This window comes from Salmo salar, chromosome 05 (genome assembly GCF_965601325.2).
Source record: "Salmo salar chromosome 05, fSalSal1, whole genome shotgun sequence".
NCBI lineage: Eukaryota > Metazoa > Chordata > Actinopteri > Salmoniformes > Salmonidae > Salmo > Salmo salar.
Genome location: NC_138295.1, coordinates 71,113,999 through 71,128,251, shown reverse-complemented (window position 1 = coordinate 71,128,251; position 14,253 = coordinate 71,113,999). Strand labels below are relative to the sequence as shown.

The window sequence follows — 14,253 nt, the reverse complement described above, 5'->3', positions numbered from 1 at the left end:
CTAGTACCGTTTTTAAAAACATAATTCATCACAATCACTTTTCGTCTTTTAATCATTTTAAGCATCTTTCAACAAAGGCTTAACACCTAGCAAACACGGTGTTTTTTTTTATACTTTGAACATAGGCCAGGCCCTGTTGTTACCTCATATCCCAGCTATAATGCCTTGAAAGCGTCATGAAACCTCTAACACAATAAATACATTTGACTTGGTGAAAATCCGTTTTTTGGACCTAACTTGCTTACCACTTTTTCCATGTGGTTTCTTACTTCACAGACTCAATGAAATGAAGGCCTTTTTCTAAATATTTGGTCAAATGATTAACATTGTGTATGGTTTCCTAGAAACAAGGGTGGCTCAACTTACCCCACTCTCCCCTAGTGTATGGCTTTCATATTTCCTGAAGTGAATTACAACCTTATAATAGATATTTATTGGCAAGCACCTCTTATTCATTAATATGCAGGTATTGTCCTGTGATGGCCCAAGGCTAAGCCCTGAATGTTGGGGAACTCTGATGCCTCTGATTGTCCCTCTCAATAATGGAGGTTATGAAATCTCTCACTGTGAGTATTGAGGTAGAGTATTTAGCATCTGGACTCAGTCTGACAGATGCACATTCAAGGGATATTGACTCTAAATCATGCAACCCAATATACAAACATTATGTAAGATCCAACCATATTCATGTTGCACCACACAGTATTTCAGTAGCAACACAACTCTCACAGAGAGAATACTCTAAATGGGTATGAAGGAGGGGTGAAGTTGGTATTATTGAAGTTAGAAACATGTAGTTGTGACAGGGATGAGCCAGTGGTCTAATAAAGGCTTTATCCCACAAATTTAGCAGCAGAAGCCTATATTCGTACCTTGGCACTGGGGTTATCGGGCTCGGCACAGCCCTATCCCCAGGACACAACACCCTGAAGATCACCGTTGCACACCACGGGGCCACCGGAGTCACCCTGAGAGAGAGACAATGAGAGATTTACTTCACTGTTTCGCTATACTGTATTTTCGGTCCTAATAGTTTTGATAAGCTAGTCAGTAGTACCTGGCAAGAGTCCTTGCCTCCCTCCAGGAATCCAGCACAGAACATGGCGTTAGTGATCTGGCCAGGGTAGGAGTTGTTACAGACATTGAAGGACAGGATGGCGAGGTTCAGGCACTGTAGCTTGTTGCTATCGGCGGCTGTAAGGATGGATGAAAAATGAAAGAATGGATAGAAAGAAGGGGAAATTAAAGGTAGAACATGTCAATTATGGATCATTTACATTTTAACACTGGCATGGTTACCTGACCAAGTGTATTTTATAACATAGCCCCAAAATGCATTAACATGTTGCCGTTATTGCTGTACTCACTGGAGTTCATAGTGTTGCCCCATCCAGAGACGGTACACATTGTGCCAGCGGGGGCACAGCTGGTGGGCAAAGCAACAGGCTGCACGTAGGTGTTGAGGGTGGCGAGCTTGAGCAACATGATGTCATTGTTGATGTTGTAGGAGCTGTAGTTGGGGTGGGGGATGACGTGGGAAGAAGAGATGAATTGCTCCTTACCTTCAGTCCTGTCAACGTTGTGCTTGCCCAGACACACCTCCACACAGCTTAGGGTGAAAGAGAAAGAGGGAAAGGAAAGTCTTTCATCACTTGATGGTGTTCTGTGCTGAGCCTTGGGGTGCAGGTGAAGTGAACTGCATGATATAATCTGGATGATAGGATGTTGTTAAGCCATGACAGACATGTAAAGTAAGTAAATAACCTTGTACAAGCCTTGGCGTGTGCGAGCCGGAACGGCTAATAGGAACAGGAGCCTATCTCCTGTTTCTGAGGCAGCTTGATGTACCAATACACATATTGAATGTATTCATTAAATGGAAGTCTTACTCATCTATAAGCACATAGGATACTTCAGGTACAGTTGAAGTCGGAAGTTTACATAGACTTAGATTGGAATCATTAAAACTCGTTTTTCAACCACTCCACAAAATTCTTGTTAACAAACTATAGTTTTGTCAAGTCGGTTAGGACATCTAATTTGTGCATGACACAAGTAATTTGTTCAACAATTGTTTACAGACAGATTATTCCACTGTATCACAATTCCAGTGGGTCAGAAGTTAACATACACTAAGTTAAACAGGATGTATTTCAAGGCCTACCTTCAAACTCAGTGCCTCTTTGCTTAACATCATGGGAAAATCAAAAGAAATCAGCCAAGACCTCAGAAACAAATTGTAGACCTCCACAAGTCTGGTTCATCCTTGGGAGCAATTTCCAAATGCCTGAAAGTACCACGTTCATCTGTACAAACAATAGTACGCAAGTATAAACACCATGGGAACACTCAGCCGTCATGCCGCTCAGGAAGGAGACGCGTTCTGTCTCCTAGAGATGAACGTGCTTTGGTGCAAAAAGTGCAAATCAATCCCAGAACAACAGCAAAGGACCTTGTGAAGACGCTGGAGGAAACGGGTACAAAAGTATCTATATCCACAGTAAAATGAGTCCTCTATTGACATAACCTGAAAGGCCGCTCAGCAAGGAGGAAGCCACTTCTCCAAAACTGCCATAAAAAAGCCAAACTACGGTTTGCAACTGCACATGGGGAAAAATATTATACTTTTTGGAACAATGTCCTCTGGTCTGATGAAACAAAAATAGAACTGTTTGACCATTGTTATGTTTGGAGGAAAAAGGGGGAGGCTTGCAAGCCGAAGAACACCATCCCAACCGTGAAGCACGGGGGTGGCAGCATCATGTTGTGGGGGTGCTTTGCTGCAGGAGGGACTGGTGCACTTCACAAAATAGCTGGCATCATGAGGAACGGAAATTATGTGGATATATTGAAGCAACATCTCAAGACATCAGTCAGGAAGTTAAAACTTGGTTGCAAATTGGGCGGCGAGTAGCCTAGTGGTTTCGCGGAAAGATATCGGGTGCCTTGTGAGGATCAGGCGACGAGTGCCTAATCTGCCTTTGCCATCTGTACTGTTAGCCAACGTTCAATCGCTGGAAAATGAATGGGCCGAACTGAAAGCACGTATATCCTACCAACGGGACATTAAAAACGGTAATATCTTATGTTTCACCGAGTCGTGGCTGAATAACGATACTAATAACATACAGCTGGCGGATTATTCACTATCGGCAGAACAGAACAGCAGCCTCTGGTAAGACATGGGGCAGGTGCCTATGTATATTTCTAAAAAACAGCTGGTGCATGATATCTAACGAAGTCTCAAAGTTTTGCTCGCCTGTAGACCACACTATCTACCTAGAGAGTTTTCATCTGTATTTTTCGTAGCTGTCTACATACCACCACAGACCGATGCTGGCACTAAAACAGCACTCAATGAGCTGTATACTGCCATAAGCAAACATGAACACGCTCATCCAGAGGCGGTGCTCCTAGTGGCCAGGAACTTTAATGCAGGGAATCAGTTTTACCTAATTTCTATCAGCATGTTAAATGTGCAACCAGAGGGAAAAAAATTCTAGACCAACTTTACTCCACACACAGAGATGCGTACAAAGCTCTCCCTCGCCCTCCATTTGGCAAAACTGACCATAATTCTATCCTCCTGATTCCTGCTTACAAGCTATTAATTTAAGCAGGAAGCACCAGTGATTCGGCCTATAAAAAAGTGGTCAGATGAAGCAGATGCTAAACTACAGGACTGTTTTGCCAGCACAGACTGGAATATGTTCCGGGATTCTTCCAATGGCATTGAGGAGTATACCACATCAGTCAATGGCTTCATCAATAAGTTAATTGATAACGTGTTGTCCCTACAGTGACTGTACGTACATACCCCAACCAGAAGCTATGGATTACAGGCAACATTTGGACTGAACAAAAGGGTAGAGCTGCCACTTTCAAGGAGCGGGACTCTAACCCGGAAGCTTATAAGAAATCCCGCAATGCCTTCCGACGAACCATCAAACAGGCAAAGCATCAATACAGGGCTAAGATCGAATCGTACTACACTGGGTCTGACGCTCATCGGATGTGCCAGGGCTTGTAAACTATTACAGACTACAAAGGGAAGCACAGCCGAGAGCTACCCAGTGACACGAGCCTAACAGACAAGCTGAATAACTTCTATGCTCGCTTCGAGGCAAGTAACACTAAAACATGCATGAGAGCATCAGCTGTTCCGGATGATTGTGTGATCATGCGCTCTGCAGCCAATGTGAGTAAGACCTTTAAACAGGTCAACATTCACAAGGCCGCAGGGCCAGATGGATTACCAGGACGTTTACTCTGAGCATGTGCTGACTAACTGGCAAGTGTCTTCACTGACATTTTCAACCTCTCCCTGTCTGAGTATGTAATACCAACATGTTTCAAGCAGACCCCCATAGTCCCTGTGCCCAAGAATACTAAGGTAACCTGCCTAAATGACTACCGACCCCTAGCACTCACGTCTGTAGCCATGAAATGCTTTGAAAGGCTGGTCGTGGCTCACATCAACACCATTATCCCAGAAACCCTAGACCCACTCCAATTTGCATACCGCCCCAACAGATCCACAAATGATGAAATCTCTATTGCATTCCACACTGCCCTTTCACACCTGGACAAAAGGAACATTTATGTGAGAATGCTATTCATTGACTACAGCTCAGCGTTCAACACCATAGTGCCCTCAAAGCTAATCACGAAGCTAAGGACCCTAGGACTAAACACCTCCCTCTGCAACTGGATCCTGGACTTCCTGACGGCTGCCCCCAGGTGGTAAGAGTAGGTAACAACACATCTACTATGCTGATCCTCAACACGGGGCCCCTCAGAGGTGCGTGCACAGTCCCTTCCTGTACTCCCTGTTCACTCATGACTCTACTGCCAGGCACGACTCGAAAGGAGATGATTGTGGACTGAGAGCTTTAAGTTCCTTCGCGTCCACATCACCAACAAACTAGCATGGTCCAAGCACACCAAGACAGTCGTGATGAGGACACAAGAAAACTGAAACGATTTGGCATGGGTCCTCAGATCCTCAAAAGGTTTTACAGCTGCACCATCGAGAGCATCCTGACGGGTTGCATCACTGCCTGTTATGGCAACTGCTCGGCCTCAGACCGCAAGGCACTACAGCGGGTAGTGCGTACAGCCTAGTACATCACCAGGGCCAAGCTTCCTGCCATCCAGGACCTCTATACCAGGCGGAGTCAGAGGAAGGCCCTAAAAATTGTCAAAGTCTCCATCCACCATAGTCATAGACTATAGTACACAATATATTGGAAGTCGTTCACATGATACTTACAAATTGTAGCAGTGAGCAGCAGACACCACCATGTGCTGGAGATCAGGGAGCCAACACAGAAGTGGTACCCAGACTGCAGAGACACCTGATGGTGCTGGGAGTACGGCTTGCCTTGCACTCATACCCTTCGACGATCTTGTCGTCCTCCATTGCGACTGGAAACCAAGAGCAGGCAGATTCTTAGCTATATTTCCTCACCTTTTGAGATGATAAAAAAAGCATAACACTATCATAGAGCATCGAGCCAGCGGGGTGGTGGCACTGGAATCCTCATCTCTCCCAAGTGGACATTCTCTCTTTCTCCCCTGACCCATCTGTCTATCTCCTCATTTGAATTCCATGCTGTCACAGTTACCAGCCCTTTCAAGCTTAACATCCTTATCATTTATCGCCCTCCAGGTTCTCTTGGAGAGTTCATCAATGAGCTTGACGCCTTGATAAGTTCCTTTCCTGAGGATGGCTCACCTCTCACAGTTCTGGGTGACTTTAACCTCCCCACGTCTACCTTTGACTCATTCCTCTCTGCCTCCTTCTTTCCACTCCTCTCCTCTTTTGACCTCACCCTCTCACCTTCTCCCCCTACTCACAAGGCAGGCAATACGCTTGACCTCATCTTTACTAGATGCTGTTCTTCCACTAATCTCATTGCGACTCCCCTCCAAATCTCCGACCACTACCTTGTATCCTTTTCCCTCTTGCTCTCTTCCAACACTTCTCACTCTGCCCCTACTCGGATGGTATTGCGCCGTCCCAACCTTCGCTCTCTCTCTCCCGCTACTCTCTCCTCTTCCATCCTATCATCTCTTCCCTCTGCTCAAACCTTCTCCAACCTATCTCCTGATTCTGCCTCCTCAACCCTCCTCTCCTCCCTTTCTGCATCCTTTGATTTTCTCTGTCCCCTATCCTCCAGGCCGGCTCGGTCCTCCCCTCCTGCTCCGTGGCTCGACGACTCACTACGAGCTGACAGAACAGGGCTCCGGGCAGCCGAGCGGAAATGGAGGAAAACTCGCCTCCCTGCGGACCTGGCATCCTTTCACTCCCTCCTCTCTACATTCTCCTCTTCTGTCTCTGCTGCTAAAGCCACTTTCTACCACTCTAAATTCCAAACATCTGCCTCTAACCCTAGGAAGCTCTTTGCTACCTTCTCCTCCCTCCTGAATCCTCCTCCCCCCCCCCCTCCTCCCTCTCTGCGGATGACTTCGTCAACCATTTTGAAAAGAAGGTTGACGATATCCGATCCTCGTTTGCTAAGTCAAACGACACCGCTGGTCCTGCTCACACTGCCCTACCCTGTGCTTTGACCTCTTTCTCCCCTCTCTCTCCAGATGAAATCTCGCGTCTTGTGACGGCCGGCCGCCCAACAACCTGCCCACTTGACCCTATCCCCTCCTCTCTTCTGCAGACCATTTCTGGAGACCTTCTCCCCTTCCTCACCTCGCTCATCAACTCATCCTTGACCGCTGGCTACGTCCCTTCCGTCTTCAAGAGAGCGAGAGTTGCACCCCTTCTGAAAAAACCTACACTCGATCCCTCCGATGTCAACAACTACAGACCAGTATCCCTTCTTTCTTTTCTCTCCAAAACTCTTGAACGTGCCGTCCTTGGCCAGCTCTCCTGCTATCTCTCTCAGAATGACCTTCTTGATCCTAATCAGTCAGGTTTCAAGACTGGGCATTCAACTGAGACTGCTCTTCTCTGTGTCACGGAGGCTCTCCGCACTGCTAAAGCTAACTCTCTCTCCTCTGCTCTCATCCTTCTAGACCTATCTGCTGCCTTTGATACTGTGAACCATCAGATCCTCCTCTCCACCCTCTCCGAGTTGGGCATCTCCGGCGCGGCCCACGCTTGGATTGCGTCCTACCTGACAGGTCGCTCCTACCAGGTGGCGTGGCGAGAATCTGTCTCCGCACCATGCGCTCTCACCACTGGTGTCCCCCAGGGCTCTGTTCTAGGCCCTCTCCTATTCTCGCTATACACCAAGTCACTTGGCTCTGTCATATCCTCACATGGTCTCTCCTATCATTGCTATGCAGACGACACACAATTAATCTTCTCCTTTCCCCCTTCTGATAACCAGGCGGCGAATCGCATCTCTGCATGTCTGTCAGACATATCAGTGTGGATGACGGATCACCACCTCAAGCTGAACCTCGGCAAGACGGAGCTGCTCTTCCTCCCGGGGAAAGACTGCCCGTTCCATGATCTCGCCATCACGGTTGACAACTCCCTTGTGTCCTCCTCCCAGAGTGCTAAGAACCTTGGCGTGATCCTGGACAACACCCTGTCGTTCTCCACTAACATCAAGGCGGTGACCCGATCCTGTAGGTTCATGCTCTACAACATTCGCAGAGTACGACCCTGCCTCACACAGGAAGCGGCGCAGGTCCTAATCCAGGCACTTGTCATCTCCCGTCTGGATTACTGCAACTCGCTGTTGGCTGGGCTCCCTGCCTGTGCCATTAAACCCCTACAACTCGACGCAGCCCGTCTGGTGTTCAACCTTCCCAAGTTCTCTCACGTCACCCCGCTCCTCCGCTCTCTCCACTGGCTTCCAGTTGAAGCTCGCATCCGCTACAAGACCATGGTGATTGCCTACGGAGCTGTGAAGGGAACGGCACCTCCATACCTTCAGGCTCTGATCAGGCCCTACACCCAAACAAGGGCACTGCGTTCATCCACCTCTGGCCTGCTGGCCCCCCTACCTCTGAGGAAGCACAGTTCCCGCTCAGCCCAGTCAAAACTGTTCGCTGCTCTGGCACCCCAATGGTGGAACAAGCTCCCTCACGACGCCAGGACAGCGGAGTCAATCACCACCTTCCGGAGACACCTGAAACCCCACCTCTTTAAGGAATACCTAGGATAGGATAAAGTAATCCTTCTAACCCCCCCCCCCCCCTTAAAAGATTTAGATGCACTATTGTAAAGTGGTTGTTCCACTGGATATCATAAGGTGAATGCACCAATTTGTAAGTCGCTCTGGATAAGAGCGTCTGCTAAATGACTTAAATGTAAATGTAAATAAAAGTGGAATAACATTTCTTAATAACATAAAATTAACACATTTGTGATGTTAGTGTCATAACACAGTCCTCTATGCCAATTTTTACACTGCTCCAATGAGCAGAGCAAAGTCCAGAGAAATCATGGTTGCTGTGTCATCCTGTTGATGAAAGGGGTTCATCTGCACCTCTGGTTTATGTACCGCCCAGTTTCATGGAACTGTTTGATATGTCAAGAGAAATCTAATCAGATTTTAAAGGTTCTCTGGTGAGCAAATAATACAGCAGGTAGCATCAAACTGTAAAATGTCGGAAAGTTGTGCATCCTCACCACTCACTGGTGAAGGTTAAGATCCGGGAAGGGTCAACTGATTCTAGCTCTGTGTCTAACGTCTATGAGAATGAGACTCAAACCTGTCAAATCCCCTGTCAAAACGTAGGCCTACCTTTTCATTAAGTATTGGTCAACGTTGTCTTATTAAGCCCAGTACGGTGTTTATTGATTGAGTTAATTCCAGATTTAGGACTGGATTCAATCCATATTGTGGAAATGGCATTCAAGGCCAGGGTTAATATGTGAAGGTAATTTCCGAATGAGCTGATATATGCAGCATTTACCGTGAATGAAGTCACCGCGAACAGGGGAAAATGCCTTTAAATTTCAATTGAGATATAACGCAGATTTTCTGTGAACATCTGCGATACGGATGAAATCCAGCCCTTCATTTCTACCAGAAGACAGTGATACAGTACACTAAAACTGCTAGTTTGAGATGACCAGTATTCTCTGCTGTTCAAACTGTATCTTGACCTCAACATGGCTCCAACACAGCTGTGTGTGAACACACACAATCTACCCAAGGCAGACTGTACCATAGCTTTGTAGATTCGATTTTTACTTAGTCACATGCACAGGGTCGCAGATGTCGTTGCAGTGTACAGTGAAATACACAACTTCTTCGGGTTTGGTGTCCCTTCCACGGGACGGTTGAGCTAACGTAGGCTAATGCGATTAGCATGAGGTTGTAAGTAACAAGAAGATTTCCCAGGACATAGACATAACAGATTTTGGCAGAAAGCTTACATTTTTGTTAATCTAACTGCACTGTCCAATTTACAGTAGCTATTACAGTGAAAGAATACCATGCTATTGTTTGAGGAGAGTGCATAATTTTGTACATGGCAAGTTATTAATAAACATATTAGGCACATTTGGGCAGTCTTCACACAACATTTTTAACAGAAATGCAATGGTTCAATGGATCAGACTAAAACTTTGCACATACACTGCTGCCATCTAGTGGACAAAATCAAAATTGCTCCTGGGCTGGAATAATATATTATGGCCTTTCTCTTTCATTTCAAAGATGATGGTACAAAAAAATACAAAATAACAGGGTTTTTTCTTTGTATTATCTTTTACCAGATCTATTCTGTTATATTCTCCTACATTAATTTCACATTCCCACAAACTTCAAAGTGTTTCCTTTCAAATGGTACCAAGAATATGCATATCCTTGCTTCAGGGCCTGAGCTACAGGCAGTTAGATTTCGGTATGTCATGTTAGGCGAAAATTTTAAAAAAAGGGTTGTATCCTTTTTTATGAGCATGGCCTTATTTCTATTACAGCATATTGGATGACTGTCATTCATATTCCATTCATCTATCGTAATGTAATAGGTTAAGGCTACTACTACATGATACTCAAATTTTCCCTATACCCATCATGAGGTTGCTACAACCTAGCCTATAAATGAAAGTTTACATTGTAGGTGCATTAGTCGAGAGCAATTTGAGTTATCAAGGTGACAGACGTCGACACATTCAATACTGCCTTGCCTGCATCTAGGGATGTGGACATAAATTTAGGGTTAGGGTTGAGCCAGGATGTGGACATGAAGCTAGGGTTAGGGTTAGAGTTATGGGTAAGGGTTGAGCCGGGGTGTAGACTAGTGTCAACCACAGGAGATTGTGGCACCTTAATTGGGGAGAACAGGCTGGTGGTAATGGCTGGAGCTCCATTAGTGGAATGGTATCAAATACATCAAACATATGGTATCCATGTGTTTGATCCCATTCCATTTGATGCGTTCCAGCCATTATTATGAGCCGTCCTCCCCTCAGCAGCCTCCATTACTGTCAAACTACAACTGTTTATTTTAATCTTGTGCTTACTTTGAGTTTTTTACTGTATACTAACTACATACAGTATAACTTATGTAATGAACTCATGGCACTAAGGTATTCAAAGTCAAATTTTAAGACAGCCTTGTATGACTTTTCAACCCCTTAAACCCAGTTTGCTTGTTTACAAAGCTAAAGACCTTGTGAGCAGCAAAGCTGTGTTTGTCAACTTTTTCAAGAGAATACCAACGTGTGAACCACACAGCTGTGTTGCAGTCATGTTAAGGTCAACATACAGTCTGAACTGCATAGAATACTGGTCATCTCAAACTATCAGTTGTAGTGTACTGTACATGTATCACTGTCTCCTGTAAGAAATTCAATCAAATCCAGACATCAATAACCTGCACTTAAATGTACTGGGACTAATGACAACATATATTTAGCTTTCTGCTGCCTTTAGGGTCAACTTCATACCACACCATGATGGAAACTGCTGGGTCATAATGCTGACCTTGGCAGTGCACCTTTTGCCTCTGATTGGATTTCACCTGACCAATCAAACAGTTCCATTAAACGGGGCGGCACACCCGATTCCGCATATATACCAGGGGTGCAGATGAACCCCTTTCATCGACAGGATCACACAGCAACCATGATTTCTCTGGTCTTCGTTCTGCTCATTGGAGCCGCTTGTGAGTATAGTAATGATCATAGAATAAAGAACAGGACTGTTTTAATGATACTAACATCACAAATGTGTTTCTTTGACGTTATTAAGAAATATGTTGTTGTTGTTTTATCATAGTGCTATGCTTTTCCATCTCAAAAGCTGAGGTAATATAGCTAAGAATGTGCCTACTCTCTGTATACAGTCGCCACAGAGGACGACAAGATCGTCGGAGGGTATGAGTGCAAGGCCTACTCCCAGGCCCACCAGGTGTCTCTGAACTCTGGGTACCACTTCTGTGGTGGCTCCTTGGTCAATGAGAACTGGGTTGTGTCTGCTGCTCACTGCTACAAGTCGTAAGTAGCCTACCATTTGCATTACTAGCAACATATTGAGTCAATAACAACTAGCAACAACTTGATAAGCTTAACTTTTACAAAACTAAAGGACACAAGTGAACTCCACATTCACATGAACTCTCTCTCTTTCAGCCGTGTGGAGGTGCGTCTGGGCGAGCACAACATCAAGGTGACTGAAGGTAGCGAGCAGTTCATCTCTTCATCCCGCGTGATCCGTCACCCCAACTACAGCTCCTACAACATCGATAATGACATCATGCTGATCAAACTGAGCAAACCCGCCACCCTCAACACCTACGTGCAGCCTGTTGCTCTGCCCACCAGCTGTGCCCCCGCTGGCACCATGTGTACCGTCTCTGGATGGGGCAACACCATGAGCTCCAGTGAGTGCAGAACCTGGGTCAAAGGTTACATGTGCCAGTTGGTCATCGTCATGGTGACTGAGTGTGTTTACAGGCATAGCAAATGTAGACCTACTATTAAAAACACTGTTATTATGTCTAACTATAACTCTCCTCCTTCTACCTTCCTCCCTCCCTCCGTCCTTCTCTCTCTCTTTCTCTCTCTCTCTCTCTCTCTCTATATATCCTCCTCCTTACAGCCGCCGATAGCAACAAGCTGCAGTGCCTGAACATCCCCATCCTGTCCTACAGCGACTGTAACAACTCCTACCCTGGCCAGATCACCAACGCCATGTTCTGCGCTGGATACCTGGAGGGAGGCAAGGACTCTTGCCAGGTACTTACCACGTACTTACCACACTGACCTCAATTCAGGGGTACCACAAGGATGACTTTAAGTTGACTTATTCAATTTATTAGATATAAATTGAGAATGAAATGACCAATTCCTATCACTTGTTTTCCTTCTTTCTCTCTCTCTCTCCCTTCCTATCTCGATCTCTCAATCTTTCTCTCTCTTTATCTCTCTCTCTCTCTCTCTCTCTCAGGGTGACTCTGGTGGCCCTGTGGTGTGCAATGGTGAGCTCCAGGGTGTTGTGTCCTGGGGTTACGGATGTGCTGAGCCCGGTAACCCCGGTGTCTACGCCAAGGTAAGACAGAAAAATAGTTTTCCTTTGGTGTTTGAGGAAAACATCAACATTCATATATCACTGTGACATCCTTAAGTTTCCTGAAGGAAAAAGACATGGTCTATAAAACAGATTGATGGTTCTCATGTTGCCTCCCATTGAGTGTGTCCACTAATGTCTCTCTTCTTCTCTTCCTCCAGGTTTGCATCTTCAATGACTGGCTGACCAGCACCATGGCCTCCTACTAAGTCTGATCCTAGCTTCGGTCCTCCAGCACGGTCCCACAACTCTACAACATCCCGTTCCAGATCAACATCCACCTTTTGTACGGGAGACTAGACATTATTTATGTTTATGATAAATAAAAAATGTAACACTAAATACTTTTTTGCTGTTGTGTTTGTACTCTCACTTTGTAAAGGTCTTTCTATCTCCTCATGTCAAGTAGTATTACTAGTAAACACTAGAGAAACTAGTAACCACCAGCAAATTGTTAAAGTATGGATCAAGAATATACCGTTTTTCTTATTGTGTCATGGTACCCTACCTTAACCATTTTTTTTATCGATACAACAAGGAACATTATTGATTACATTGATTTGTTTCTATAGTTGTGTATTGATGCGTTGCTGCTCACAATAGCTGATGTAGGGATGTTAAAAGTGTGGCATAATTGTTCCTCCTTCATACCCATTTAGAGTACTGTCTCTGAGAGTTGTGTTGCTACTGAAACACTATGTAGTGCAACATGAATATGGTTAGATCTTACATAATGTTTTACACTGAGCAAAAATATAAACTGTGACATCCACTTGGTTTCCCTAAAGAAAAAGACATTAAGTCTATAAAACAGATTGATGGTTCTCATGTTGCCTCCAATTGAGTGTGTCCCCTAATGTCTTGAAGAGTGTTGCTAGGGCCGGCTCTAGCCTTTTTGGAGCCCTATGCAAGATGTGGTTGGGGGGGTGCCCACCACCTCGCAGCAAAACATTTGAGTGTTTTTATAAAAACATATATGTGGGTTATGATATAGACAATTATATTGATGGAAGCCACAATTTATCTGCAACATTAAAGCTGATGTAGAATTCTTTTATAATAATCATAATAAAAAATATATTGAGTATATATCAATAGGAGCCACGTGGAGGTCAGGACGCCTGGGTACATGCCCTGCGTGTCCGGTTGGTATTCGACCATGATTACTACAAGTTTAAATAGCTGGCTAGATCAAATAACAATCTAAAACTGTTTTACTGACATGGCTATGCTCAGGGTCAGGGTCAGTCAAATGGAATGGCTAATTGAGTGACTGTCAGGGACTGACATAACAATAGAAAAACTGCTGATGCACAGCCACATTTTTTTTTATTGCAACTGGTGTATTCTACTATTCTTACTCTCAATAGTAATTTGAGACCCTGACTGAGTTACACCCAAAAAATCAAAAATAAATCAAATGTGTTTGTTTTTGTGGTCGGGGGCCCCCTAGCGGTTGGGGGCCTTAAACGACCACTTACATTGCTTATGCCTAGAACCGGTCCTGAGTATAACTTATAAATGCCTCCGGAGCTCAGATTCCTATAATCGAATGACCAAAGCGCCCTCTAGCGGCCTCATGGGTGGAATGCTATTAATACTTTTCAACATTCTATTTTTTTAAATGCCGAATATCCGGTGTTTCTATGTAAAACAATTTTGTTATATTTCAGTATTCTGTGATGTATTTAAAGTGTAATATTGGGATTCAAACTCAAAATGGAATACATTTCAACTCTATATCTAGTAATCTAGTCAA

At 44.8% G+C, this 14,253-nt stretch overlaps 2 protein-coding genes across 2 annotated transcripts; one reads left to right on the top strand and one right to left on the bottom strand.

Annotated features, from left to right (window-relative positions):
* Positions 1–760: 760 nt before the first annotated feature.
* Positions 761–5,422, bottom strand: LOC106605678 (trypsin-1-like). The gene is made up of 4 exons (XM_014201568.3): positions 5,397–5,422; positions 1,322–1,609; positions 1,058–1,247; positions 761–968 (listed from the first exon to the last, which is right to left on the bottom strand). Exons 1-4 carry the CDS (start codon positions 5,420–5,422, stop codon positions 906–908), a joined length of 567 nt encoding a protein of 188 aa, XP_014057043.2. The 3' UTR covers positions 761–905.
* Positions 5,423–10,996: 5,574 nt separating this feature from the next.
* LOC123743150 (trypsin-1-like) lies at positions 10,997–12,836 on the top strand. Its single transcript, XM_045718692.2, has 6 exons — positions 10,997–11,091; positions 11,272–11,422; positions 11,558–11,808; positions 12,027–12,163; positions 12,375–12,476; positions 12,656–12,836. Exons 1-6 carry the CDS (start codon positions 11,016–11,018, stop codon positions 12,701–12,703), a joined length of 765 nt encoding a protein of 254 aa, XP_045574648.1. The 5' UTR covers positions 10,997–11,015; the 3' UTR covers positions 12,704–12,836.
* Positions 12,837–14,253: the final 1,417 nt, after the last annotated feature.

Bases quoted from the DNA above. Each gene is read 5' to 3' on its own strand.
- LOC106605678 (XM_014201568.3), bottom strand. From the start codon at position 5,422: ATGGAGGACGACAAGATCGTCGAAGG. The intron at 1,610-5,396 runs GTATGAGTGCAA...TTTCACCCTAAG, and splicing joins GACGACAAGATCGTCGAAGG to CTGTGTGGAGGTGTGTCTGG. The intron at 1,248-1,321 runs GTTATAAAATAC...ACATGTTCTACC, and splicing joins TTAATGCATTTTGGGGCTAT to TTTAATTTCCCCTTCTTTCT.
- LOC123743150 (XM_045718692.2), top strand. From the start codon at position 11,016: ATGAACCCCTTTCATCGACAGGATCACACAGCAACCATGATTTCTCTG. The intron at 11,423-11,557 runs GTAAGTAGCCTA...TCTCTCTTTCAG, and splicing joins GCTGCTCACTGCTACAAGTC to CCGTGTGGAGGTGCGTCTGG. The intron at 12,477-12,655 runs GTAAGACAGAAA...CTCTTCCTCCAG, and splicing joins ACCCCGGTGTCTACGCCAAG to GTTTGCATCTTCAATGACTG.